The 26,010-nt window shown below is 42.5% G+C and overlaps 1 protein-coding gene across 4 annotated transcripts in view; it reads left to right on the forward strand.

Moving 5' to 3' along the window:
• GNAS (GNAS complex locus) overlaps positions 1-26,010 on the forward strand; it is a 145,939-nt gene that overhangs the window by 49,839 nt on the left and 70,090 nt on the right. For 2 of the 4 annotated variants that reach the window (XM_065849488.2, XM_065849490.2), the window contains exon 2: positions 9,495-9,567. In XM_065849488.2, coding sequence (XP_065705560.1) covers positions 9,495-9,567 — 73 coding nt within the window. Of the gene's footprint in view, positions 1-4,442; positions 5,568-5,801; positions 5,947-9,494; positions 9,568-26,010 lie in introns of those variants that run through there. The other 2 variants (XM_065849489.2, XM_071815579.1) reach the window with 2 other exon arrangements.

Here is a 26,010-nt window from a genome sequence, read left to right on the forward strand (position 1 = left end):
GAAATTGTACAGTTAGGTCACCACTCCGGCTTTTACTTGTTGAGCTACAAATATTGCATTCTCTGCTGTGTCTCCTCAGCCGTGGTAGGCACCGAAATCCAGGCGATTCCAGTGGCAAGGAAGGCTGACAGCCTCCTCAAAGGCTGCGGTGCCATTTCAGTCCGGTTGCTAAGGGATGCTCAAGCGTGATGTCGCCTGTGTCTTCCCTTCCAAATAAGCACATTGGTTTGGTCACAACTCCACCCCCGCAGTTCACAGCCAAAAGTTTATGAGGTCGTGTTCGCTGCGGACAGCGCGAGCCCATAAGGAACTGTGCAACTCTCCCATCTGAAAACTAATTAACTGTTTCTTTTTTTTCCTGGAGGCTGAGGCATCCAAAGTTCTCAGTACCTTCAACTTACTAACAAATGTGAACTGTTTGCAGTAGGAAATAAGGGTGTTTATCAGCCAGAGGGTTTGTAGGGCAGCTGTGGTGTAAGGTGGACATCCTGATCTGGGTCTTATAATCACCTGTGAAAACTGTGAAGAGTAACCGGAGTGAATTCAGAGCTTAACTCTGATCGATTGAGAGTAAAACTGATGCAACATCAGAACTGTAAGCGGAAAGTTTTATCCATTCAGTTAGAAAGAGAAAAGAATGGAACAACATGAAATGTGTCTCTCAGAAGCATTTTCTCACTAGGCTCAAAATCTACTTTTAACAGTGACTCCAAAACCAGCTCTTGTATCTGCATCGTCCAGCCTGTGTTTGTGAATTTTACAACAGCGTTTCAGTGTCTCTTACCTGTGCAAGTGTGAATATCCTCATGCACAATAGCGACGCTACCACAAGGAAAATGCATTAAAATACATGCAATAGTCTGTCAAATAGAAAGTAAATATATTAAAATAGGAAATGTTAGTATTTTTCTTGAGGTCCTTTTGAGTGATTATACTGATAAGTATTATATGGAAATCTTAAAAGGACAGAAGGTGATGTGCATAGAAGTGTATAGGGTGGGGGAGGCTTACGGGACGTGTGCTTTTCAACAAGTTCTCTCTCACTTGTACTGGTATGGATAGTCTGCTTCTCCTTTATATGTGAATCTTCTTAACCATCTGTAAATCAGGCTAATACAGTTGTCCTGGCTGGGAAGAGTAAAGTCTGCACAGATTATGCGCTTCAATAGGACTACTCGCCCAGGTAGAGTACATATTTATTTACAGGATTGGGCTATTGTTGCCTCGGTCCCGGACACCAAACAGTAGATTTTGGGGCAAAAGCTGTGGAAGGAAAATGGAGACAAGAATTGCAATGGAATTCCTCTTTCCAAAAACAATTAAGAATATTAAGAAATCTGATGATTTTCACTAGAATGTAATAGAACTTAGACAAATGGGACCTAAAAGCCATGAACTAAAGTTATCAAGTGGACTGAAGTGGATTATAGGTATATGAAACTTTCCTAAAGACATCCCCCACAAATATTCCATTGGAATATTATTCACTTTGAATTGTCTTGCTGCCCTTCCTTTCGAGATCTTTCGTGGTTTGAGAAGTGAAACAGCAGAATATTGTTTTACACTGCCAACCCCCGTCTTCTTTTTGTGAAATTTTCAAGCAGAGATGCATATTGGTGTCTCAGAGTCTTTACGTTTACTTTAGACTGAAAAGGAAATGCAGCAGAATCTGAGGCTGTTGGCTGTTATGTTCAGACACACAGGGAACATCAACGAGTTTGAATTTCATCTGTTAGTGTGCTCACAGTCTTCTGTGTAAAAACTCTTATCTCCCATTACTTTAAATAGTGCAGGTTTGAGGCAGTAGACATGTCTTCTACTGTCTCTTACAGGCACTTCCACATTCATCTTACCTTGCATTTTGGGAAAACATTTCTGCTTAACATGCAACAGTGTCTTTTACCTTCCCCCTTTGGGTATTTTCAGGTCTCAAATAGTTAGACTTTTATCACAGGGGCACTAAGCCCCTATGTGTAGTTATTTCATCTTTGCTTTTGTTTGTTTCTAAGACTGCAGGTTCTTCAGAAGTGAGCTTTAATTTTACGGTGGGCTGGGGGTCAGATGTTGCCTGCACTGACCCTTCTGATGGCAGGAGTCTTGTGAAACTCAAGTTCATGGATTTTTGCAAGATGGAAGTTAGTGCAACTAGTTCCTATGAGAAAAACACAGTTTACTCTAAAGACACATCAGCAGCGTTGTGTTATTTAAACAAATAAAGAAGAACAAGAACAGCTCGCATATTGGTATGCTTGCTCTTCAATGATGGTTTCCTAGTCAGAACAGCACTAGCAAAAAATCATGGCAACTCGATGGGTTTGTGAGGTACAGTTGGTGCCCTACGTCTGGTTTCCCATTGTATTTCAGAAAGACCAAAAAAAAAAAGCAATTGCTGACAGGTTTAACAATTTAGGAGGGTGTTTGTGGAGTTTTTTTGTAGCTTTTGACACTTTCACACCTTAATAACGCTTGTAATACAAGGAGGTAAGTTGTAATTCTGGTGCAAATAACTGGGAGTTCTGTGAATTAGTGGAGTGTTTTCCTTTTTCAACGACCTCATGATATGTTCAGCCTAAAGAGACAGAGCCATAGTGTCTATCTAGGGGGAGGGCAGCAGCTCCTGTGCCCCAGCGGGGTGGCTGTTAGAGCTGAACCTCGCAGAGCCCCCCCGGTTTGTGTTCTGGACAGGAGTGGGCGTGCGCTGCTGGACAGTGGCGTTTGCCAGCAGTCACTCCTTTGTCAGTGGATGCTTTGGCTTATTTACCACTCACCTGTCCCTACGCTAACACCGTTCACCAAGATTTTAGGCGTTTGTGTATATCCAGCAATAATTTTTACCTTGTTTTTGTATTCCTTTATGTTTGGAGCCCAAGATAGGCTCATTTTCCCTACTCCCGCAGCTGGGACCTGGAGGGAAGCGAAGCCAGGAGGCTGGGGCAGATTCTCCCTGCCGTGCGAGGTGACAGATACTGGCATTTCTGCATTCTCTTCGTGCTACCTGCGACCATCAAAATGCTATGAGGTTTTCTGATTTTCAGTCTGAATTCTGCTCTGTCGAGTCCTTTATACCTTGTAAATGCCACAGTTAAAATACATTTGGACAATGTATATTAGGTGGAAGCAAAACAAAGACCTATAAAATATAGAAGGAATTATTATAATCTTTGCTTGAGGTGGATCTGAGCATCACTGAGCCCAGTCACTCTAAGAACTTTTAAAACTGCCTTGGCCTAAACCAAGACCTTGGGAAGTCACTAGGAGTCTGTCCACTCACTCCAAAACTCTTCCACTCTGTGTACGCCAAAGTTGGGGCATTTAAAAACAGACTGAACACCAGCAAATCCTCAAAGGTTTGATGGTGGTGTTCCCTGTGTCCTGTGGGGTCCACCCCTCTTTCAGCAAGAGTGACTAGACAGATGTATCTGATGACACTGTGACCTTCTAGCTGTTTGCTCTATTCACGTAATTATTTTACTGTAGGTAGTTCTAAATATAGTAACTGGATAACGTAAGAAGGTGTGTTCATGGGAGCAGTGTTACAGATAATTGAATTTTGCAAACGACAATAAACAATTTATGGTAAAGGGCATTTCACTAATCTCAGGGAGACAAACTACCTGTGCATTTTAGGGAACCGAGTTTTACGAAAAGTAAAGCACCAATCTTTGTTTTCCAGACATAGCTGATAAGCTTGTGCATGAAAACTATGGTGTCACTTATATAATGAGCTTTCAAAAAATATTTTAGAAAACAAAATGGGACCAGATAGCTGACAAAACTGTATGTAGAAGCAAGTGCATGTGTCAAGTTGTACTCCCCTGGTGCACCCAGCATAACTTGGTAGCTTGTGTCCCCACCAGACCCAGCGCCCCGTGGGCCGCGCTGTGTGCGAGGGAGCGGCCCCATGCTCTGGAAACGTGGTTGCCCAGAAATAGCCGCATTGGTAAAAATTAATTGGTGCACATCAGTGTCTGCAGGATCGTTCTGTAAGTCGCTAGGCAGATATTCAAAGTTCAGCAACTGAGAAAATGTATCAATATTACAGAGATATTTAGTACAGTGACTTCTGCACTAATTATTTTCCCAGAAGCGCTCCAGGCCACGACTCCGTTAAAATTTATTCAGAATTCCGCGAATTTAACCCCCAGCTCCTGCAGATGTTTCTCTCGGCCGCTTTCCTCGCGAAGAACCCTTCCGAAAGGCCGCTCGCCGTCACAGCGCCCGCCCGTCCGAGGGGCTGGGAGGGCGGTGGGCTCCAGGCTGTCCCCGGCACCGTGCGCGGCGGCACCGGCCGGGCCGAGGGCCGAGCCCGGCGGCGGGAGCGGCGGGCCCGGTTCGAAGAGGGCGCCGGCGGCGGGGCGGGCTGACGCGGGCTGTCATGTGAGCGGCCCCGCTCCCAGGGTTCAGTGTGGGCCTGCTTGCCCCACCCCGCCGCTCCGCCGCCTCGGTGCAGCTCAATAGGGGGAAGGAAAAAAGAAAAAAAAAAGGGGGGGGGGGGTGAAGAAAAAAAAAATGCGGGAGAGAACAGGGAAAATAAGACGGGGAAAAATCCTCCCGTGAGAGGCAGGTTTTGCGGTTTTGCTCGGGGGAGAGACCAAACGGGCTTTTTTTGTTGTGTTTTTTTTTATCTCCCGCTCCCCGGAGAAGCCGAGAGGGTTGAGCCGCCCGGACACCTAATGTGAAAAAGCAGCAGCAAGGAGGGGGGGGGAAAATAAATTTAAAAAGGGGGCCTTGGATTGGACCCCCCCCGCCCCGGTGAGGGAGGAAGGACCCACGGCGGCCGGAGGGCGAGGAGCTGCGGCGCCCGGCGAGGGAAGGGGACCCGAGCTCCGCCGAGAGCCGGCGCTGGCGTGACCCCGTCGGCGCGAGGGGAGAGGCGAGGAAGAGACGTTTCCCGATCCTCCCCGCCGAGGATTTGGGGAGGTTTCCGCGCCTGGAGCCCGTGCCTTTGGATCTAAAGAGGATTTTTTTTGTGGGGGGTGGCACTGAAGCTGGATTTTTTCCTGTGCGTGTGGCGCGGCGGGGGACATTTCTATTCCCTCTAGAGGAGCCGGCGGCCCGGCCGGGGGCGCGGAGATCCCCGCGGATCGCTCCGCATCGGGCCCTGCCGCCACCCCCCCGGGGAAAGGTGCGCTGAGGGGATCGGCGCGGGGCTGAGCGGGGGGGCGGGGGAGGAGAAACAGCTGCAGCTGCCGGGGAGGAGGCCCGGCGGAGCAGCAGCAAAGTCATCGCCATCGGCCCCCCCTTGGCTGGCTCCGGACTCGGCTTTCTCCATGTCTCTGGCTCTGGGCAGCGGCCGCCACAGCAGCGAGTAGGGGGGGAGGAGGAGGAAGAAGAAGGGAGCCCGGGAGAGTGCCTCCCTCCCTCCCCCCGGCAGCCCCGGCCGCCTCCCGTCCCCTCGCCCCGCGTCCCCTGCCTCCCCCTTCCCAAGATGGGCTGTTTAGGGAACAGCAAGACGGAGGATCAGCGCAACGAGGAGAAGGCGCAGCGGGAGGCCAACAAGAAGATCGAGAAGCAGCTGCAGAAGGACAAGCAGGTCTATAGGGCCACGCACCGGCTCCTCCTGCTGGGTAAGGGGGCTGCGGGCAGCGCGGCGCTGGGGCAGCGGGCCGGGGGCCGTTCCCTCCCCGCCGAGGGCAGGGCGGCGGGGCCGTCCACCGTCCCCCTGCCCGGGCACGGGGAGGCCCGAGGGAGAGGTGGGGCTCGGGGGGAGCGGAGCCACGGGGCCCACCCGTTCCACGGGGCCTGGGGGCGACGGGGGTGGCCGACGAGCCCGCTACCGGCGGGGCCGCGGGAATCCGTTATCGCCCGGGGAGGTGGGCCCGGGAGTGCTGAGGAGACCGCTGCGCCCCAGACGAGCCTGCCGGGCTTCTCGGCCCGGCTGCGGCGAGGAGGTCTCGGGCACCACCCGACGTGCCGCGGGAGGGGGCCCGGGGGCAGGCCCCGCAGGTACGGGGCTGCTGCTCGGGGCCGCTGTCCGCCCGCCGCCGGGGCAGTGCGGGCAGGCCGGCCGGGGCGGGGAGCGGGCCTCGGGGCCGAGTGCGAGGAGGTGGCCGGGATGCCGGCTCGGCCGTCGGCAAGGGGTGCGGGAGCGTTGGGCCCGAGGGGGAACCTGGGAGATAAACAGGGCAGGGCGCTGACAGCGGCCGCTGGCCTGCCCCGGGCGTGCGGAGCGGCGAGCAGCTGCCGCCGGGAAGGCCGGTCAGCGCGGCCTGGCAGGAGCCGGGGGCCGGCCGGGGCTCGGCGGCCGGGGCTCGGCCGGCCCGAAACGTTCCCGTCGCCGGGGGCTGAGGCAGGAGTGCTGAGGAACGTGCGGCCAGGCCGGGGAGAGGAGGAAGAGAGGAAGTCAGGGAATCGTTTGGGGGAAACGCAGGGAGGATGTCGGTCCCGGAGGGAAGCGCGGCGGCCGGCGGCGGGGATGAGGAGCGAGCCCGTGCCCGCGGCGGGGGAACGGCGGCGGGGCCGGGCTGCAGCGGGCGGGTCGCGGGCACGTCCCTCGGCAGGCTCGATAGCCCGGCTCCTGGCGCAACATTAAGGTATCGAGCGTCTGGAGGAAGGGGAGCGTTTGGAGCCTTGTTTCAGGTGTTATTTCAGCGGTTAATTTAGGTTCACTGCATGTGCCATGTTTTTCAGGAGATACATTTAGAAATGCGGGTTATGGTTTTGAGGAAGGGGAAAGTCCGAAAATCGCTATTGGAGAGAACAAGAAAACGTTTGTCAGACTCATTACTTCGAAGTATTTTAAAGTGTTGTTTTAAAATAAGATGCAGTTAGGAGATCTCGGTTGTTTTGGTCACACCGAGGGACCGTTTGTGCACGTTCGTTCTGCAGGGTTTGGTGGGGAGCAGAGCCTAGGCCTCGGTGAGCTGACTCAGGTCTGCTGTGGAACAACCGTAATTGGGGGAAAGAAAAGAATAGAGGTTGTGAATGTGGAAGTGTGCTCTTGGCAGTGAAATCTTTCAAATATTAATTCGAAGGAAGAAGCTTAACATAAATGGAGAGTGACTGGGGCGACAGTAGCACCTGCAGTGCTGAGGAGTCTGACAAGACTCCAGCAAAAGTCCTTAAACAGGGTGATTTGGAGTTCGGCTTTTGGGTAATGTGTTGAACTTGCACATTTCAGGCTGAGCATTACATGGCGACGTAGGAACCATTTGTTATCAGATGGTTTACTCATAAGAGGCGGAATTTCAGAAAACAGGAACATGGTGGGCTCACCTGGGTTTTCTTTAGTTTTGGTGGCTGAAAAGTAGTTCAGATATTTGTAAATAAAAATTTGTGAGTGCTTAGCAATGACTAAGGTCGTCTGTGTGCGTGTGCTTTAAAGTGATAGTTCAGCTGTTGCAGTTTCTAACAGTAGTTGTCATGAAGTGTGCACTATTACACTAGCTCACTGGTAAAAAATAAAGCAGCTCACATCCCTAGCATAATGTTACATTTACTTAAGACATGAAATAAAAAAAAAACAAAACCAAAACCAAAAACAAGTACTCTGGTAGTGTTCTTGATATTTTCACATCATATTAAAATAACAACAAGGAAGAGCTGCTAAATATTATAACGAGTTTGTGCTGCTCTTTGCAGGCCCCGCTGCTGTACACATGCTTGCCCCTTCTGCCACCATCTCACTGAAATTAATGGAACTCTCTTTGGTGGAGTTAATGTATGCATAATTGTTGGTAAGAATAGGGCCTTAATGAGTAGCCAAATACGTATCAATTTCTGAATAAATGTGTTTCTGTGATACTTTATTTTGCTTCACTGGTGCTGTATCTGATCCAGAGAACCCAGGTATGTCAGCACCAAACTGTACACATTTATAGCAAATGCAACAACTATCTACCCCTGTTCTTGGCATAAGTGAAGCAAAGATTTTGGCTTCCAGTGCTTAGAAATATAAGATGTGATTTAGAGTTACAGCTGAAATGTTGTTAATGATTGTTCTGAATGGAAATATGACGATAGCATACACTGCTATTACTGAATAATTCTTAGTCATGAAGAGGACCCAGTCTCTATCCTAACCTGAGATACTCCTTCTTGATTAGTTTTGCCACGTGTCTTTAGCGCATGCTGCAGTATACCTGAAGGGATAGAGTGTGTATGTTATAAAATAGTAGTTTACGGGAGAAATGGTGCTTGGTGCTTGCATAAAGAGTTGTCGGTAAAAACTGTTCTCTAAATGCTTACAAAACATCAGTGAGCAAGGAGAGGAAAAAGGAGTAAGGCTCTGGTGTTAAGGTGGCAAAACATGCAAGCAGCATGGAGAGAAGAGCAGTGCTGTTAGGAATTCAAGAGGGAGAAGGAAGGGAAGGGAGAAAGCAGAGGGGAATGCGTTTGTCAGAAAAAGAACTTTGAAATATCAAGCTGCTCAAATACAGTTTTGAACGTGAGGCTCAAAATGGAGGCTTGTGCTGTCAGTGTGTGCTAGCAGAGGCCTGGCATCCTATAAATACAAATTGTACCTCTGTGCCCATTCTGCCACAGATATACGTTTTCTTTTGTTGTGATACAGGCTAATGAAAGGAATAAATGAGTAGCCAGCAGAGGAGAAAAAGAGGGTCTCTCTAAATTTTGTCAGTTCATGATACTACTGGTGCAAAAATATGTTTGCTTTATATAGGAAACTACTGATCTGGCAGCACGAAGCAGCTCAGTTAAATGCTGCTGTACGAGTCCTTTTAGCATGCATGGAAAAACGGGTACTACAGGCGCATGGGTTGCCCTGTGCACTGGCATCCGTGAAGCAGAAATAGCAGACATCTACTTATGGAAACTGGAGTAAAGTGGAGTGGTTTTTTTGTACTGCAGGTATATAAGGGAATCGGAGGAGAGCTGCGGGGGGGCTGTTTGCAGCATGTGGCCGCAAAAGGTGGACTCTGCATCTCACTGCGTATAAGATTGATTTGGAACATGTAGAGGGGGTGGGAGGTTACTTACAAGACACAAATTAGAGAAGGAGGTTTCTGTAGTTTTGTGGGTGGAGGCTTAAAGGGATGCCTTCCTTTTTCAGATGCGAGTATCCACGTATTTTATTTTTTGTGATTTAAGTTATAGTCTTTTGACTGGGTGATGATAACTGCAACCAAACTTAAAATATTTAAGGATCTAACAAAAATGCTTAGGTTATATGTGGACTTTAGTCAGTCTTTCTTTCCATCAGATATTAGTGACAAGGCAAGCAGATTTTGGTGTTCCCTGTCTTCTCTGTAAAACGTTGAAGTTGTCGTTCCAAACCCTGCAATCTGCTTTTAACGTTGACACTGGAAAAATTGATAGTGAAATGATGCGAGATTCAGATCTGACACATGACTTAAGCTGGGCATTTATTTTTAGCTACAACTGAAGTTTCCAGTGGCAATTATTTCTTTTTCTTTCACTTTTTACTCTTGCACTGAGAAAACCGACTTTCTCGATTTCACCCTGAAGAAGAAATTCTCGTGTGTCCCTTCATCACTCGTGCTTCCTTCTGATATTGATTTACTTTCATTTTCTAGGTGCTGGTGAATCCGGTAAAAGCACAATAGTCAAACAGATGAGGATCTTGCATGTGAATGGATTTAATGCTGAGTAAGTGCATTTCCTTTTTGTCTTTACAACCTGTCTTACATCTCTGCTCTGCACAGTAATTATTGCTGGTTTTTTATATCTTGATATATTTTTTTTCTCGCTACTGTTCCACAGTCTCTAGAATTTGGATGTGAATTTTAGATGAGATAAATAGACTTTAACTTGAAGAAGTCATGCATCAATAATAAATAAGAGCTAACGGTATAAAACGATTTATATCAAGGTTTAACATAGCCAGTTTGATTAAGGCTTAAGTTTTGTGGTGTATTGTGTTTTGGTTTTTTTTAGCTGTCGTTTCTTTCACAACATGGCTGACACCGATTTACCTCTGCTGTAGCACATCGATTCACACTGCTGGAAACGTACCTCCTGTTAGTGTACAAAATGAGTGCTTTTTTTTTTAAATTTAGATCAAGTAAGGCTTTTGTTTCAGTCTCCTCACAAAATGTGACTGTACTATGAATTTTGGGTGTAATAGGTCAGGTTTTCTTCTCTTTTGTGTTTGTCCAGATACTTGTGTTGAATTATGTTTCTAAAAGCTTTTCTTGTTTACACTTAAAATCTGTTCAATTATTTGATAGTTGTGAGGAGGGGAATGGCACTAGGATAGGGAAAATGTGAATGTGTTGTTTTGTCTGAGAAAGATTAGTGTCTGCTAACTTTTCATCTAACCTAGCTAGGAAGGGATTCTTCTGCGTGTTAGTTTAGGTTTGCAAGCATGTGTGTGTGTGTATACCAAAACCTGCTAAATTAATTCTGATTGAATTACGGTGTTGAAATTTCAGAGCTTATTCTCTGTGCTTAATTTTTTTAGATCATAGTACTGGTTTTTGTCTTTCTTGTTTTCAAGCACAATATTTTTGTATTGGCATTCTCTAGCTTCTGGTAGTATAATCTATTTTGTGAATCGTGCCTTTTTGGGAAGATTAAGCTTTCACTGATCTTTCAGCAGTTAATTCTTTAGTAAGAATGTCTAGGCTAAAAGTTTAGCTGAGGAACCTGGACAATGCTTTTTCCTAATCCCCAAATGCTAGTTCAGGGTAAGGTACACAACCTTTTGGAAGAAAGTTTAGACTGATTCATAATAAATTACATTCTGTCCTACATGTTTTTAGCTCCTCTTTATAGGGGATACTTTCTTTATCCAAGACAACTCTTTTTCCTAAGTGCCCGGTCCTGCATCCTGTTACTGCTGAGTTGTCTCCGGTATTTTGGCTGCTCTTGTTACTAAAGACCTCTTAAAAGACTTGTGTGACTTAGAAGATTTGCATGAGCTGACTTTGATGTAGCAGCTCTGAACATTAGGTGCTAAGTAAAAAGTTCTTCAATGAAAGTGGAACTCAAGGACCTTTAAAAGTATCAATCCATTTAACTAACACAGTTTTCTAAGCGTACAGATGCTCTTAAAGAGATGCTGCTTCTGTGTAATGAATGGTGTATTACATGGGTAGGTAACCTTCAGGAGCCACCGGTTGTCCGCCTCACGGCACATTGTCCTGCAGCCAGTCCTTTGTGCTTGTCCTTTTGCGGGTACTATGTCTTGGGACACTCAGGGGCATAAAAATCAAATTAAAAAGTGGTATATGTAAAATGTGCAAGAAGTAAGTTACAATGCATTTAGGTTTAGTTTTTTGTTGCCGAAAATAGTCAGTAGATCATAACATACACTTTACAGGAGGAGAAGGCGGTTTTGCAGTGTTCCGCAGTTCTTGCAAGTTACACGTTAATCCTTAAGTAACTTGTTTTTTCTTCAAAGTAACTAACTGCTCCTTACCTTGTCCTGCTTTCCCTGCCATCTTTTTTGCATGATTCATTCCCCTTCTGTCCTACTTACCTTGTGGAAAAATTACATGGGATCCAACTAATGATAGATAGAATGGAGTTTTTTTTTTGGAAGGGTAGGAAAAGTAAAGCGGTACTTCTTTTAATGTTCTTATCAGATTTGCTAGGACATAAACATGTTTGCATACAACACCACAGTCGATGTGATGTATAACAGCAAAGAGGCTGTGAAAACTCTAATATGCTGCAGATGAAGAGATGTTTTTTAATGTTATTAGTGTCCATGGGCACAACTGTAGTTTTGAATTATTTCCGTTGGTGCAGCTTATTCTTGTGGCTTGAGAGAAGTCGAGCTTAAAGTCCCATCTAAAACTTGTTTGCCTTTGATTCAGTTGCCATGTGATAATGGATATTTGAAGCGGAGAGAGGATACCTGTTAGGAGGTATGTCGAATGTGCTACAAACAAGGGAATAAAAAGTTTTTATTTAGTGTTAGTCAGGTAGCCTCTGTGATTTCTGATGACTAAACAGGATATCCAGTGCTAAATGCTCCAGCTTCTTTCAGTGAGTGTGAGCATTTTTCATTGGTTTTGGTTTTAGGGTTCTGCCCCTAAATAGATCAAGGAACAGTTGTCATGTGCATCTGGGTGAATTGTGGTAGCTTTTAACAAGGTGAAGACTATGTAGTTCTACAGAATTAGAAGAATTTCCTCTGGGACTCCAATCCTTGATCGCTTTAGCTAATTAATTATCTGAGGAATTGTGTGGAATCAAGTGTTCCAGGTAATTAATGTGCCTAATAGTTAATGGTAAGGTGAATTTGAAGGTGGTTAAAGTTCTAGCCAAATTAACTACAGTAAAGACACTTTAAAATTTTTTCTACGTTCCTTTTATAATCTGTAGTTGAGTTAGAGATGGAAATATATAGAAATCTTTTTTGTTGTTCCTGTTGTGAAGGTGGTGCGTGGGAAGTAGCAGCGCTGTGCCATTGGAAAGCGGAGTAGAATATTGGAGAAGCACAGCATGGTCTACGGCACGGGTTTTTCTAGGCTCAGTTTTGGAAGGGTTCAGCCCTCTCTCAGCCCTTGCAGAATGGCTCCAGGTGGCTGTGCTGTCAACTGAAGTCTTCCTGCAGCGACTGGAGAGTGGCTTCCCCACAGGATTCTTCCAGCGTTCCTCATCTGTAACATCTTCTGAGCATAATGAAGACTCCATATCAACCACGTCTTCTACTCTTTGCGTTACTGCAAACAACAGAGCCCCTTGTGCTGTAGAAAGGGTTTATTTTGCAGCCCGCTACTTCCCTTCCCTCCCTCAACACTTCAACTGGTTTTTCATGTGGCTGTTGCGGAGGAGTAGGTCTCTGCTTTTGCATACTGCATTTTGTGAGCATCCACTAACAAAGTGGAACTAAAACCTTCTGGTTTTGACTGCAGAAGTTCAGATGCCGATCTTTCTGGATCAGAAAGGATTAAAAAAAATGGGAAAAGGAAAACAGGAGGAATAAGGAATATAGCTGCAAGGGTTAATGGAAGTGTATAGTTCAGGTTAAAGAGGAAAAAAAAATATAACTCTTCTGTGTTATCTTGAGGCTGGGGTTCTTTGCTTCTAAGATGATATAGGAGTGTTAAAATGTAATTTACGAAATCCACGACAAAGATTGACAAATACAGGGAATGTGCCTTTGTGATTAGTAGGTTTGGATCATATTTATGGTTCAGGAAGTCTTGAAGTTGTTGGGAATTCCAGAAAACATTTCTCAGCCTCAGTTTCAGCGTTGAAATAAAGATGTCTTCATTTTTAGAATGGCCTGGGACACAAGGTGTTGCTCATAGCAGAGTGTGCATCTTAGCTGGAGTTACTGGTTGGTGGGAGGTGTTGAATTCTCTGGGCAAAGCAGGATTTAAACTGCCAGTTCTGTGTTGTTGCACATTGAGAGCTCTCTGTCCCCTGGATTAGTGTGCCTGGCCTTGCAACTTGACATTTGTGCTTTCATTTAAATACTTCAATTTTTGATTAAAAAAAAAAAAAAAAAAACGCCAAATAACCCAGTAGTAAACTTGTCCCTTAAGCTAAATTTGCATATGTCGCAGACATTATTTGGCATGTAAAGGGGCTGGCCAAAAATATGGCAGTATTTTTATTTGTTTTGAGGTTTAAATTTCACAAAAGCTTTTAAAGTATGCACAGGCAGCTATCAACCTAGTAGAAAGCTTTATAGATAGAGTTGGAGAGAGCTTGGAGGGCACTGACTACGAATAGTGGAATAAGCGTGAGTGGTGTAATCTGAGAAGAGAGAGAGAAGAGAACTGAAGACTTTACTATGTGGAAAACATTGTGAATGGGTCTTGCAGGATTTTGACTTTTGACGGTAGATGTGGGATATTACCCATTTTGATATTAAGAATATACCTTCACATTATTACAATCCCAGAAGATTCTCCTTCATTACGTAGCCAGGGTTTACCTGTTGATAGTCATTCCAGCTGCGGAAATGTTTTCAATTTCATTATGTTAAAATGTAGTGTGTTGATCCCATAGGATACAATTTATTATTAATAAATGCTGTGGCTTTCTCAGGCCCTTCTAGCAATCTAGATCTGAGTGTTATTTCTCGTTGCTGGGCTTCCTGTGTTGTTACAATGTCTTTGGGGTGGGCTCAGGAGGAGCGAAGATGTGTCCCATCATTTCTCGTTCCCTGGGCCAGGGGAGCAGGTTTGGGGCATTCTGAGGGATTTTAAAATTTTTTCTTTAATGAAAAACATTACTCTTGTTCCAGTTTTGTAACCATCCTTCCCAAGTGTCTCCTAGATCAAGGCAGGCATAGCTAATGCTTTGAAGTATAATCCAGCAGGCAAATTTATCTCTATTTTTAGATATATCATGCGTTTGTATATTAGGGTGGCCCAAGTCCCATCTCTGATGAAGAGATGAGATACAGAAATTGTTCAGCTTAATCTTGGTCATTCAAAGCTCTCAAGTTGAAATGAAGGAAATTCCACTGATGAGGGTTTTGTTTTTTTTTTTAAAATGTGACTTGGATCCCAGAGTTGAAAATAATATGCCCTCTATTTTACTTCGGCAATTGAATCTTGAGCTCCTAGTAAATACAAGAAGGTGTAGGATACAGTGCAAGTATAGCTGCACCAGCTTTTAATAACTATTTCTACAACTGTTCTCTAATGTAAACATGCAGTTAATTAGAATTACGTGTCTACAGCTGAGCTTGCTTACTTAGAAACAGCAATACATTGAGGTATGGTTTTGGCTGCTAAGGGGCAAAATGAGTAGTAGCGAAATGTCTTGGTGAGATGGTCTAAGCTGTTTGCTATTACAAAAACACAAGACGGCTTGTGACCACCTCTGCTGCTGACTGTATCTTCCAAAGGACTATTTATATGTCATTGTGTTCACTTGTCTTTTCACTTAAGGGACCAGAAAATAATCATCTGTCCCAGCTGCACCCTTGTAGCCTCCCAGGAGCGGGGGGGAGCGAGCGCAGCAGGCAGAGCCCTGCAGGGTTTCCTCGTGAGCTTCAGTGCTGTCCCTGTAGATGGGACATTGAGCCTTGAAAGGCAACTGGGGGATTTAGGTTGCCTCCTGCCTTCTTAATCATTGTGAATTAAATACTCTTTTCTTCTCTGTAGGTCTACGTGCATAAATAAATTTTTGTTTCCTTCAGGTTAAGACATTTTTATTTTGTTTTGCCAGTAATCTGTATAAATACAAATGTTCATATCAACTAGAAAATGTTGCAATGAAATGGGTGTCAGTGAGGTAGGCTGTTTCTTTAAGTTTTAAATAAGAAAGGATGCCTTGCTCATTACTTGCTTGATTTATTTTTTTTTTCCTAATAAATAAAAATTTGTAATGGGACACTTAGCACAGTAAGTTCAGAAAACTATGTGCAATACCTGTTCTAACCTTGATAATTTAAATAATTTAAAAATAAATATGCTAGCTAAATGGGATTTAATGGTTGCCATGCCTGATGGACAGGATGCCATCCAAAGGAGCTGGGCGAGCTCAAGTGAGCCCATGGAACCTCGTGAGGTTCAGCAAGGCCAAGGGTAAAGTCCTGACAACCTGAGCTGGTGAAGGTGTCCCTGCTCACTGGGTGAGCTTTGAAGGGCCCTTCCGACCAACTATCCTATGATTACTGAGGAAAATTTAAGCCGATTGATTTCATAAATTTTAATTTCATTGCATAACAGTGATTAGCATGGCCTCACATATTTTGTGTTGGTTTTAACAGTTTCAGAGCATTTATGATAAAGATGAAAACTTGCAGTTGTAATAACTTTTTTAAAAAGTAAGCAGAAGATACGAGGACACAGCCATTAGCTGAAAAGATTTAATGAAATAGATTTTTTTTATTCTGAAATAAGAATATAATCATAGCACTGCATTAATAATGAAAAAAACCCTATAAGCACACTGCAAAGCTGAAGTTTTGGGTTTTTTTTTTCCTTAAAACGAGTGAGAAACTGAAAGGAGGAAGGCTCAGTGGAGTACTCGGGGTTCTCAGGAGAGCTAATAATGCTCTGACCCAACCACCATATAAACCCCAAGTCCATATGCAGGTCAGGAAGAGCAGCTCCAGTTCCCTTGCCCTGTCCTATACTTTCTAAACATCTAAATGTTCAACAGTACAGTCGCAGAGGTCAGTGTCAGGAGGAAGTTGAAGTTAGATGTTTCTGGTACTTTGTCTCAGTGTATCTTACAGCAAGCATATTATACAGCTCTCTGGGAGATTTGCCTTATGGGTGGGGTTATTTAGGGTTTTTTGTTGTTAAATTTCTATAGAGTAGGAAGTTACGGAGTTGTCAGTACTGGGTTTTGAAGTGTACTAAAATAAGTGCCTGTAAATTAGATGGAACCTTTTACTTTTGGTATGTAAAAATGATTAATGTTTTTTCAAAATAGTTGCTCATAGGAACACATTCTGCTTTTGCTGAACGTTGTAGATAAAAATACATTCTGTAACTTACACATAACACACTTAAAAATTGCGAATGTAGCTATTTTGCCTTTTAGTTTTTTGAATTGAAAACGGGAGGGACGTGTCTCTCTGGACTCTGATTTCAGCAAACCACTGGGAATTCAGGGTGCTCCGAACTGCCTCTGTTTTGCCTTCACTTAATTGGACAGTCGTCATTTTATGTAATTGCATCTTATGCAATCATATGTTTACTTTCCTTATGTTTATCACCAAAGAACTCCATAGCATTTTGCTACCTCAATATCTTTTTCACACCACTGGAAAATAAGGGGCTAGAAAAAAGTAAAAAAGGCGGAGTTTAGTAAATAATTTCTGCTTGTTTTGCACAATCTCAGGGAGTCAGCAAAAAACGCTTTGAAATAGTGTGGGCAACATGCTGTCCGGCTTTTTCCCTCACAATTTGGAGAGTTTTAAGGAGAGTTGTGTGGAGGGGGAGGGAGGGAGAAGGAAAGGAGAAGTAGACAGAATTTATAGTCTTAGATGATGTCCATAAGTAATAGTTAATATGCACAAATTATTAAAAATCAAAACCAAAATGCCTACTAGATATATCTCCATTACACAGAAATGGAAAGTTAAGCCAATTCGGTCCAAGAATAAAACCTGTCAAATTTTTAAAATGTATTTCTCTCTGGATTTAACTGAAATCAGCTGAGAACTCTGTTCTGTTAATTAAAATGAGTAGATTCCATTCTGATAATTTTTGAAAATTAAAACACCATAGCAGAATATGAAAACTTTATAGTATTGTTTGGGAATAGATCTATTACTGAATTCAGAGAGTAAAATGACACATAATCATGTGGAGAAAACGAACATATTCTATAGATATTTATTCCTTAAAAAAATAAAATCCATCCTGTGCAATGCTTCAAATAAAGAGGAAGTTTAGCATCTATGAGAAGGGCAAATACCAAGATCATCTGTTAGAATATGGATATTTTCAAAACAAGAATAAATAGTGGACAAGAATCCCAAAGGAACTATGTGAGAAACTGTGGCGGTACGCTAATATTTATTTCTTTAGAATTCTTAGAAAAGGGGGAACAATTCCATTCCTTAAAGTAAGAGATTGGCCAGATGTCAGGCATTTTTACTATTATTATTATTATTACTTCATTTAGGGTGATCTGAATAACGTGTTGAAAAGTTTTACTTGATAAATTTGTATTCATATAGCTGAACGTGAGACAGTCTCATGGGAGTCAGAGTGCAGATTGTAGCTGTAAAATTGGAAAAGGACTTGGAAGTCAATTAGTTAATTACCTTAGTATGCTTTTTTGTGGCAAAAAAGACAAATGAAGGCTTGTATGTCTAAAAAAAAAAAGAGAAAGCAGAACATAAATCTTAAAGTGGACTTTCAACACTGATAAGAGTGTTATTAAAATAGTATATCCCGTGTTGGTGTCTTCATGAGGGATATGGAATTACTGAGAAGAATTTAAAAGAGACGCCGCAGGAGTTGCACAAGATTCAGGAGCAGAGTGTCCAAATGTGATTTCACTGCTGTGCAGGGGGACCCAAAAATGAAGGCAGGCGTGAGACTCACTTCCTTAGCATTAGAGATCCTTGAATTAAATAACGTGTTGGGGATGAGGACGCCTCATTTGAGCTCTCTCAGGGAAGGCCAGGTTTATTTTTAAAGTGTGTTTCAATGCGGCTTTCCTGATGGCAGTGTGCGTACTCGTCGTGGCTGCCCTGGCCTTGGGGAGCACGACACCTGCTCCGTGTCCTCTGAATTACCCAATTCCTTTGCAACTGTGGGTTTTTATTTTTGCCTTTATTACCCTGGCTCTCATTACATTATATGCAATTCTGTGTTGGTATTTGAAGCCTTGAAACCTTAGAGTCCTGTGTCTGCCTGCAGGCACCAGAGGTGGGGAGTGTGGGGGTTGACTTTTGGTTGTTTTTTTCCCATCAGATACTTTGCTACTTGGGTTTTGTCATTGTTTTCACTTCCTTCTGAAGCATCAAAGATTGGGCAGGGTCTGAGGTGATGTTAGAAGATCCTCTTTTATGCCAGACTGGTTGATTCTTATTCACATGATCTAGATAAAGTTAGTTGAAGATACTGAGATAAGAAACTCTTTCACTACGAACTGTTAGGCGTGTTTCCCTGTTCTGCTACATAAGGGTTTTCTGACCTGCTTGAATTACTAGGGCAGACTTGTAATCAGGTCTCTGCCGCTGCAGGAGTTGTGGGTGCTTGGTCTCATTTCAAATTGTGACCTTCGGGAAAAAGGGTCTCATTTGGAATTTCAACTTGATATTAAAGTGCGTGGAGAAGCACAGTGGCTGGTAGCGCACTGAGAGGCAGAGCGAAGTGTTCGGCTACCCTCTCTGGCCTGAAATTCTTCAGAATACTAAGTGTCTGTGTTACCTTATTGTTCCTTGCTACACCAAAGTGCAAACCCAGGTAAAAGCCCTGATTCTGAAGTCTCTTCCATACACACAGACACTTATGTGCCTGAGGAGGTGGCTTAATGGATTTAGTGGGACTCTGTGATTATGGATGTCTGTATTTTGAAAGAAATAGGAAAATTTCACCTTAGTGTGGAGAATTTGAATTGGTATGGTTTGAGTGCATTAGTATCTCTTAATGAAACCAAATATAGTTCTCTTCAATTCCATTCATTCTGGACCTTATCTGTCTTTCTGATACGTCTCTCTAGTTGCCAAGCAACCTCAACAGTAGTTCCGCACATCCAGCAGCATTTAAAAAAAAATGGTGTGTGTAGTTGTTGCTGAAAATAATATGCCTTCTGATGACATGAATGGAAAGAGTTGTGAGAGGAGAAAATGGGGAGTGGTGAGTTTGGAGCTGACGTTCTGAAAAAGCTAATAATATTTAGCGCATGGGTATTGCTTTTTATTTTCTGAACACTAGTCAAGCAATTGTGAGATTATTAAATAAAGACTATTTTTTTCTTTTCAGTGTGTGAAGCACAATTATGCTTCATAGAGCAGAGGGCAGGAGTTAGTTTGGAATATGTATGTCTTTCTCTGACTCGTACTGACTTCCAGTGTTTCTAGGTGGACTGCAGATTAACTGGAGGGTTTTGGAAGATTTCTGTTTGTGTGTTTGCTGACACATAGCCCGCACTATCTATTCATTTCATGCTTCTGCATCTGCAGTGTGTTGAGTTTCATTAAAATGTTTATCACCTGGAAGGCCTTCCAAACTCAAAGTATGAATGTGTGTAAGTCCTTTATTGCTTGATAATGCTGTAATGCTTCCAAAGCAATAAATAGAGCTGATTTTTTTTATGCTTTCTCCTGTGTGAAATATGATCTGAGCAGCAAACAAACTACCATAGCAAAGGATATCGTAAATAAAATGAAGTGTCATTTGGGAGAATTATTCTGGTTTTAGACTTTTAAAGTTTCTGTGATAGCTTCATTTCACTTCAAAAAGAAAGCTCTGTATTACACATAGTTTGACTAAAGCAACATTATTGAGGACACAAGTAAATTAGAAAGTATCTGAATTAAGATTGCCTTAATTTGAGTTAATTTTAATTTAGGGCACTATTGCCAGTGACTGCCTGTATGAAAAACTGATTTTAAATTCTGTCACTAACTCCTAAAATGCAGTAAGTAATTCTAATGCATTCTTTTAAAGCCAGTTCTGGCACTGAACACTCACTGTCCCTCAGTCACAGTCTGTCTGGAATTACCGAGTTGGGTGCCTTGAAACTATCAGTGAATTAAGCTGTCCCACAAGCTTGGGGTTGGAGTACTGTTGGTCCCACTCACAAGTACTGCTTTCCATGCCACTCATTTTTTTCTGAAGATGGTGGCCTTAGAAACACACTTATTTGACTTCTGGGTGAGGGTAGTAAAAAAGGAATGTACGGCGACAGTGTCAGAAATTGAGACATGTCAAGTCCCTGCTTCTATTTATACACAAGCTAAGATGTGTTCTGAATTACACGCTGGGTGTTGGTGGAAGACACACAAGTGCGTTGAACGTGCTTCAGACGTGAGGTTTTTATACGCAGGGTGTTCTGTGTTTACACACCAGACGTGCACATAGGTGTTTTGTCAAGGGGCTTCCATTTTGCCATTTTTTCCGGATAAAACGAATGAGAAGAAACAGTATGAGATTGGAGGCATTTTCTGTGTGGTGCAGGTTAACAGAAAAAATGAACACTCGGTGCGCACGTTCACAGCTTATCATTGCAAGGCGACTTCTGCTGTCCTGCTTCTGCAGGAGTGTGAGGGGTTTTCAAGGTAGTGTGATACTTGAAGCTGTTATTAAAGAGAACGTACGCATTTTGAATTACAGTCTATATGTTCGTTGTCCGCATCGCAGACCCAAAGGAATGCGTACCTGAGAAGACTTGTTTTTAGCTGTCTGTGTGAGCAGGATAGTACGTTATTCACCAAATCAGTTGCAGTGAGTTTGAGTCAGCTGGTGGTAGATCATTTGTTGCTTTTAATGTGAGGACTGAAAACAACACTAGCTAATTCTAGGTTTAAGGATACATTGAATTAATGAAGGCGTACAAAAGAACTGCGCTTGGAAATGGTTAAAACATGATGAAAAAACATCCTAGTGTTATGTAGTATTTTTACCACGTTAAACATCTGAGGTTTATTTGTGTTGGACTAAAATTTCTTTTGACATACTGCAACTAATAGAGATAATTTAGAGAGAGAAAAGTAGTCTGTGTGTGATGTGTATACAAAAACTGTTTGTGGTGGTGGTATTTTTATCCTCACCTTCTAAGAGAAAAAGACCAGTCCTAGTTCATGCGTTTTTGTAATGCATAAAAGACATGGATTTTGGCAGCTCTCTTTTGCCTCTGGGCCTTTAAGTAGGTTTGTCCATGCAAGATGTGTGTAATTACTGTACACATGTGATGTGTTAGCTGGTGCACCAGCATTGCCATGTAAGCTTAGTTGCCCTTTTGTATATGTATTTATCCTCTGTATATGAAGTTTTAAAAGGGTAAATATTATAAACTGGTTGCTCAAGAGCAGCGTGCTATAAAAAAAGTAATAAGCACATCAGTAAAAGTGTTGGATGTAATAATAAAACGGCACCATAATCCTTCTACCGATTTATTTAACTATTGTTATCTGTGACAATTAACTGGTACACGTTGTACATTAACGCTTTGTATAGTAGTTGTGAGTGGAATGGTGCTCAATGTGACTGCATTGCCTTAAGCTTTAGGTTTGCAAGCGAATGTGTCATCTAATTTTATAGTATTCACAGTTTGCTTGTTGCTTTTCTCTTTTTTGTCTAGCTTGTTTTTTCAACAAAAAAGGACACCCAGTTACTTAATGGAGAACATCTTTGTCACAAAAATAAACGTCCTTTTTGCAAAATGAAAGTAAATAGATGATATATTGCAGATTTTTCTTCCTGTACCTTTAAAAACAGTAATACAGCAAAAGGTGGTAAGCGCATTGAAATCTCTACTTCTTGGATCAGATTTTTTTAAGAAGCTTCATTTGAAAGTGTTATAAAAGTGGTTACGATGGGAGTATATGTGACTGGACTTGTGAATTCTCTATTAACTCTATAGAGGAAATTAACGAATGAAGATTTGGTAGGAGGCGACTCGCTGTGTACGCGGGCGCTGCCGGAGCCGTTGTCGCGGAATTGTGGCGTGGGACTCCTGCGCAGGGCGGGGCGGTGGGGTGGCTTTGATTCCTAGAGCAATTTGCATGTGCTCAGTGTTCACTGGAATCCAAGTTGTGTAAGCTCAAGATTGCGGCTGTAAATGTTTTGGAAAGTTGTGCAGCGCGTGTATGGTGCTGAGTGAGTGAAATGACCAAGGTTGCTTCTCATTAAATACAAGAGTCCCTCTTAGTCTAAGGTTAAAATTTTCTAAATTTGTTTGTCCAGAAGATGTTTGTTTATATTTAAAAATGTCCTACTACGCCTTCAAACTGTTGAGGAGTTGGAATTTGAGACTACAGCATTTTGAATTCAGTTGTCTGCCACCTTGGCACAGAGGTGGAGCTCATACATGCCATTGCAGCCAGCGTCTTAATTCCGAGAAGGTCTTTAAAATGGCAAGCAATTACGTTTGAAGCTTGGATCTCATGATGTCAATACAGATATGTAGTAAAATATTCCAGGGTGTGGTGATACTTAATCATTAATGATTGAGACTTGGGGCATTTCCTGAATATTAATGCTGAATATGAATGTTGATTGCCCAAGGTGAAATTAGTACCCAGTTACTTATTCTCCCCCCTTTCCTTTTTTTATCAATTCCTAATGGAGAAATGATAAATATGTAGTTAGGTCAGACAAATATTTGAAGTATTCTCCGAGGCACGGTGCTCGAGACAGAACGTTTCCACTACCTTCATACCTTGCAGATTTGCATAATTATCATGTAGCGTGAAAATGGTTATTTTAAATTTTTTTCTGTGTAGTGACTTAATTTGTAGTTACACAAATCAGACTGTAAATAGTCCACTGGGATTCTTCTGCCAGAGTCACTTGGTAGAATTCAGCATTGTCGTAGGCTTCTGCTTTCAAATGGTGAAGCTGGTAGAGAATTTGCTCTAATTGTGTAACTGCCATTAAGGGTCAACTGATACGATGCCACACCTTGGATGTACTTTAATACTTAATCTCCTCCTTAGGAAAGGCTGAGGATTGGCTAACTAATGTCAGTACAGTGCTTTATAAAAACCCCTGCTCATAAAAATGTTTATGACTAGGTTTATGTGATTTGCGTTTTTAAAGAAATGTAGCATTTCTCTGCCAACACCAACTGTTAGTAACCTACCAAAATAACACGACTTACACATTTCATAAATGTATTTGGAACATGCAGTGTATGCAGTTGGGTGTGTTGTATAGGAGGCCAAAACTCCTCAAAAGTCTTGCTTAATTTGTGCACGAAAGTACATGAGGAGATGCCAGTGAATATCATTATGCTTTAGGCAGATCTATGTTGTTATCTGATTTCCAGGTAGTGGATTCATAAGGCATTTCTGCATATTGTTTGCATGTGTTGAAAATATGTTCTTGTAGCTTGTGGGAGTAAACGTCGTTTTTCTTTCTGTTAAACTTTTTGTGAAGAAAGAGATTTTGTAATTCTGCGCGTTAAACGTTTTGGAGGAAAGTCTTGTCTTGCTCTATGTTAGAGGTTACTGAAGTGGGGCCATTCTGCCTGTTCTCCAGTAGCTGGGGACAGATCTGGAAGGAGCAGGGGGTACTGGGTACCGGAGCTGTACCGGTGAGCTGGGCTGGGTACTGGAGCTGAACTGGTGAGCGGGGCTGGGTACAAGCAGCATGTGTTAGAAATGGTGCTTATACAGGGTTAGGGAAAAAGTGTAAGATTTGTAGAGGTTCCCCTTCAGGTCTCTTGCCGGGTTCTGCCCACTGGCACTTTCAGAACTCCAAGAAACAAAATTCAGGTTAAGTCATGTTTTTTCTCTTTCTTTAAAAAGACTAATACTTGAATAATCTAAAAAGTCCTATATTTCCTTCGAAGTTTCTTGTCTTCCTGTTTCCATTTTATTGTCCATGAATGGAATGCAAATCTTGCAGGTTATTTATGCAGCCTGGTTCATACCCCCGCGTTAGCCGGGACGCCGCCGAGGTCAGTCAGGTGCAGAGTGCCAAGGTATCTCCAGCTTCTCGGGGCTCTTGCAGTGTTTTTGTTGCAGCCAAGGTAGCAGCTGGTTGGATCAATAATTGTGCCCAATTATTACTGTTTAAGTAATTTGCAGGGTTATAACTTCTAGCAGTATACACATGCTCTTGAGATTATTTTCTTCAGCTGTGTATGTTTCTCATTTAAATTAGATTATTAGTATTTAAAGGACCATATGTTGTGAAAGTAATTGAACAAATATAGCAGAGTGCTACAGATTCTAACTGGTGTGCTAGGTATCAGAAAATTATTTCTCATGTAACTCTTTTGGCCTAATATTCTAACTTATTATATACTATCTGTATGAACTGTATCTTTTACTTTTCTGTTACCATTTAGAAATGTCAGGTCAGGGCCAGGACATGATAATTGTGCCTTTGTCATAGTTTGACTTAAATTACAGCAGTATAACTTCCCTTTTATCAGGGGAAATGATAATAAATGTGCTTATTCAGGTATAATTAATATCCAATTTTAAGCTCAGTAAGAGGTCATTCTTCTTGCCGCTTGAGTCCAAATACATGTAGATGTTGAGTACAGTAAAGTGAAGGTTTCTGCGCTGCATCTGCCTGACTTCCAGACTTCCCAACAAAAGCTGTTTGGAATTTTTCCAGTTAATTTGTGTTGCATTGGAGAAGGCGCTAATTTGGATCCACAATGTTCGTCCAAAATACCATTGAACGTTTCCTGGTTCTAAATTATATCTTCCTGGTTAAATGAACCCTCTTGGTACCGAAGGTACAATTCCCTGGAAATCCAGGATCGTGGCGTGTTGTGGCTTGTGGGGAACATTCTTTGCTTTAAGAAACAGCATTTCCTAAGCAGATTTAAAAAAAAAAAAACACCCACTTTTTTTTGTTTGTTTGTTTCACTTGTAATATTTGGGAATTCAATATTGGTATTTTAAATGGGGAAAACTTGAATTTTGATCGAGTTTGTTTTTGACAACCCATTTGTTAATCTGAGTAACAGTTCAAATCTTGTATTTTATACTTCACATGCTCAGGCTTAGGTTTGCACAAACAGGACCTAACCAGGCGATGAATCAGGTTCTAGATGCTGTGTGTCTCCTTTGTGCTCAGTTTGAGTATAAATAACTCTGCAAGGAGCAGAGCCTCAGCCTCTCGGTGTTTGTTGGGAAGTAATCTGCATGAGAGGAAGCTCGTGTGGAAAAACTACTCTGCCAACTTAAAAAAAAAAGAAACTGCTTAGAAAGTACTATCTTGTAAGATTCAGCTGCTTGGCACAGAAGTGGATTTTGTAACGCGCATGAGGCAAGAAGCTGAGAAGGAAGTTTTTTCGGTACCTACCCATCTGCTCCGGGCTAACTGAGGAGAAGTTTAGGAGCCGGTCCTGTGTGCCTAAAAACCGTAGTTGTGTGCTGTATACGCTTAAACTTTTGTAACTAAAAATAGCTTGCTATGACACGGTTGCGGAATGGTAAATTTGAATTGTGAAAGTGCTCTTTTACCGTACAATTTAAATGAATGGGCGTAATGGGAACTATCGTCTTGGGTAAGGGAAACGTATCTTGTGTTTTCAGGTTCATTTCTACAGCTCCTCTCTACTCAAGAAAGATTTTTTTCTTGTTAAATGTGTGAGATTTTTTATTAGAATGTTTCACCACTTAACTTGTAATACAGTTTTAAGTAGATTGACTTAGTCCAGAGCAAAATTAGTTCAGAAGCAGTGGTACAGAAACTTGCGCTTCTTTCAGTAAGTTGACTCTGACTTTTCTGCAAATGGAGCCATAGGTGGCTAGGAATAAAATAGGTATTTTTGATGTCCTTTGCTTGACAGTATCTTCTCTAGTCAGGCCAGCAAGAAGAAAGGTAGGTGGAACCTGTTGCCTGAAACAATACTCCCTGCTGGCTGCAGGATTTCACGATGAATTTAATGTGATGGTGACTATATTTGTGCTTGGAAGGAAGTGAGGATATTTTTGTTGTTGTTGCCTGGTAATATTTTATGTTTATTTACAAATATTTTTCTTACATCTTCTTCACTTCTGGTAGTGCAAAACGTTTA

This window comes from Patagioenas fasciata, chromosome 16, assembly GCF_037038585.1.
Source record: "Patagioenas fasciata isolate bPatFas1 chromosome 16, bPatFas1.hap1, whole genome shotgun sequence".
In the NCBI taxonomy this organism is placed as follows: Eukaryota; Metazoa; Chordata; class Aves; order Columbiformes; family Columbidae; genus Patagioenas; species Patagioenas fasciata.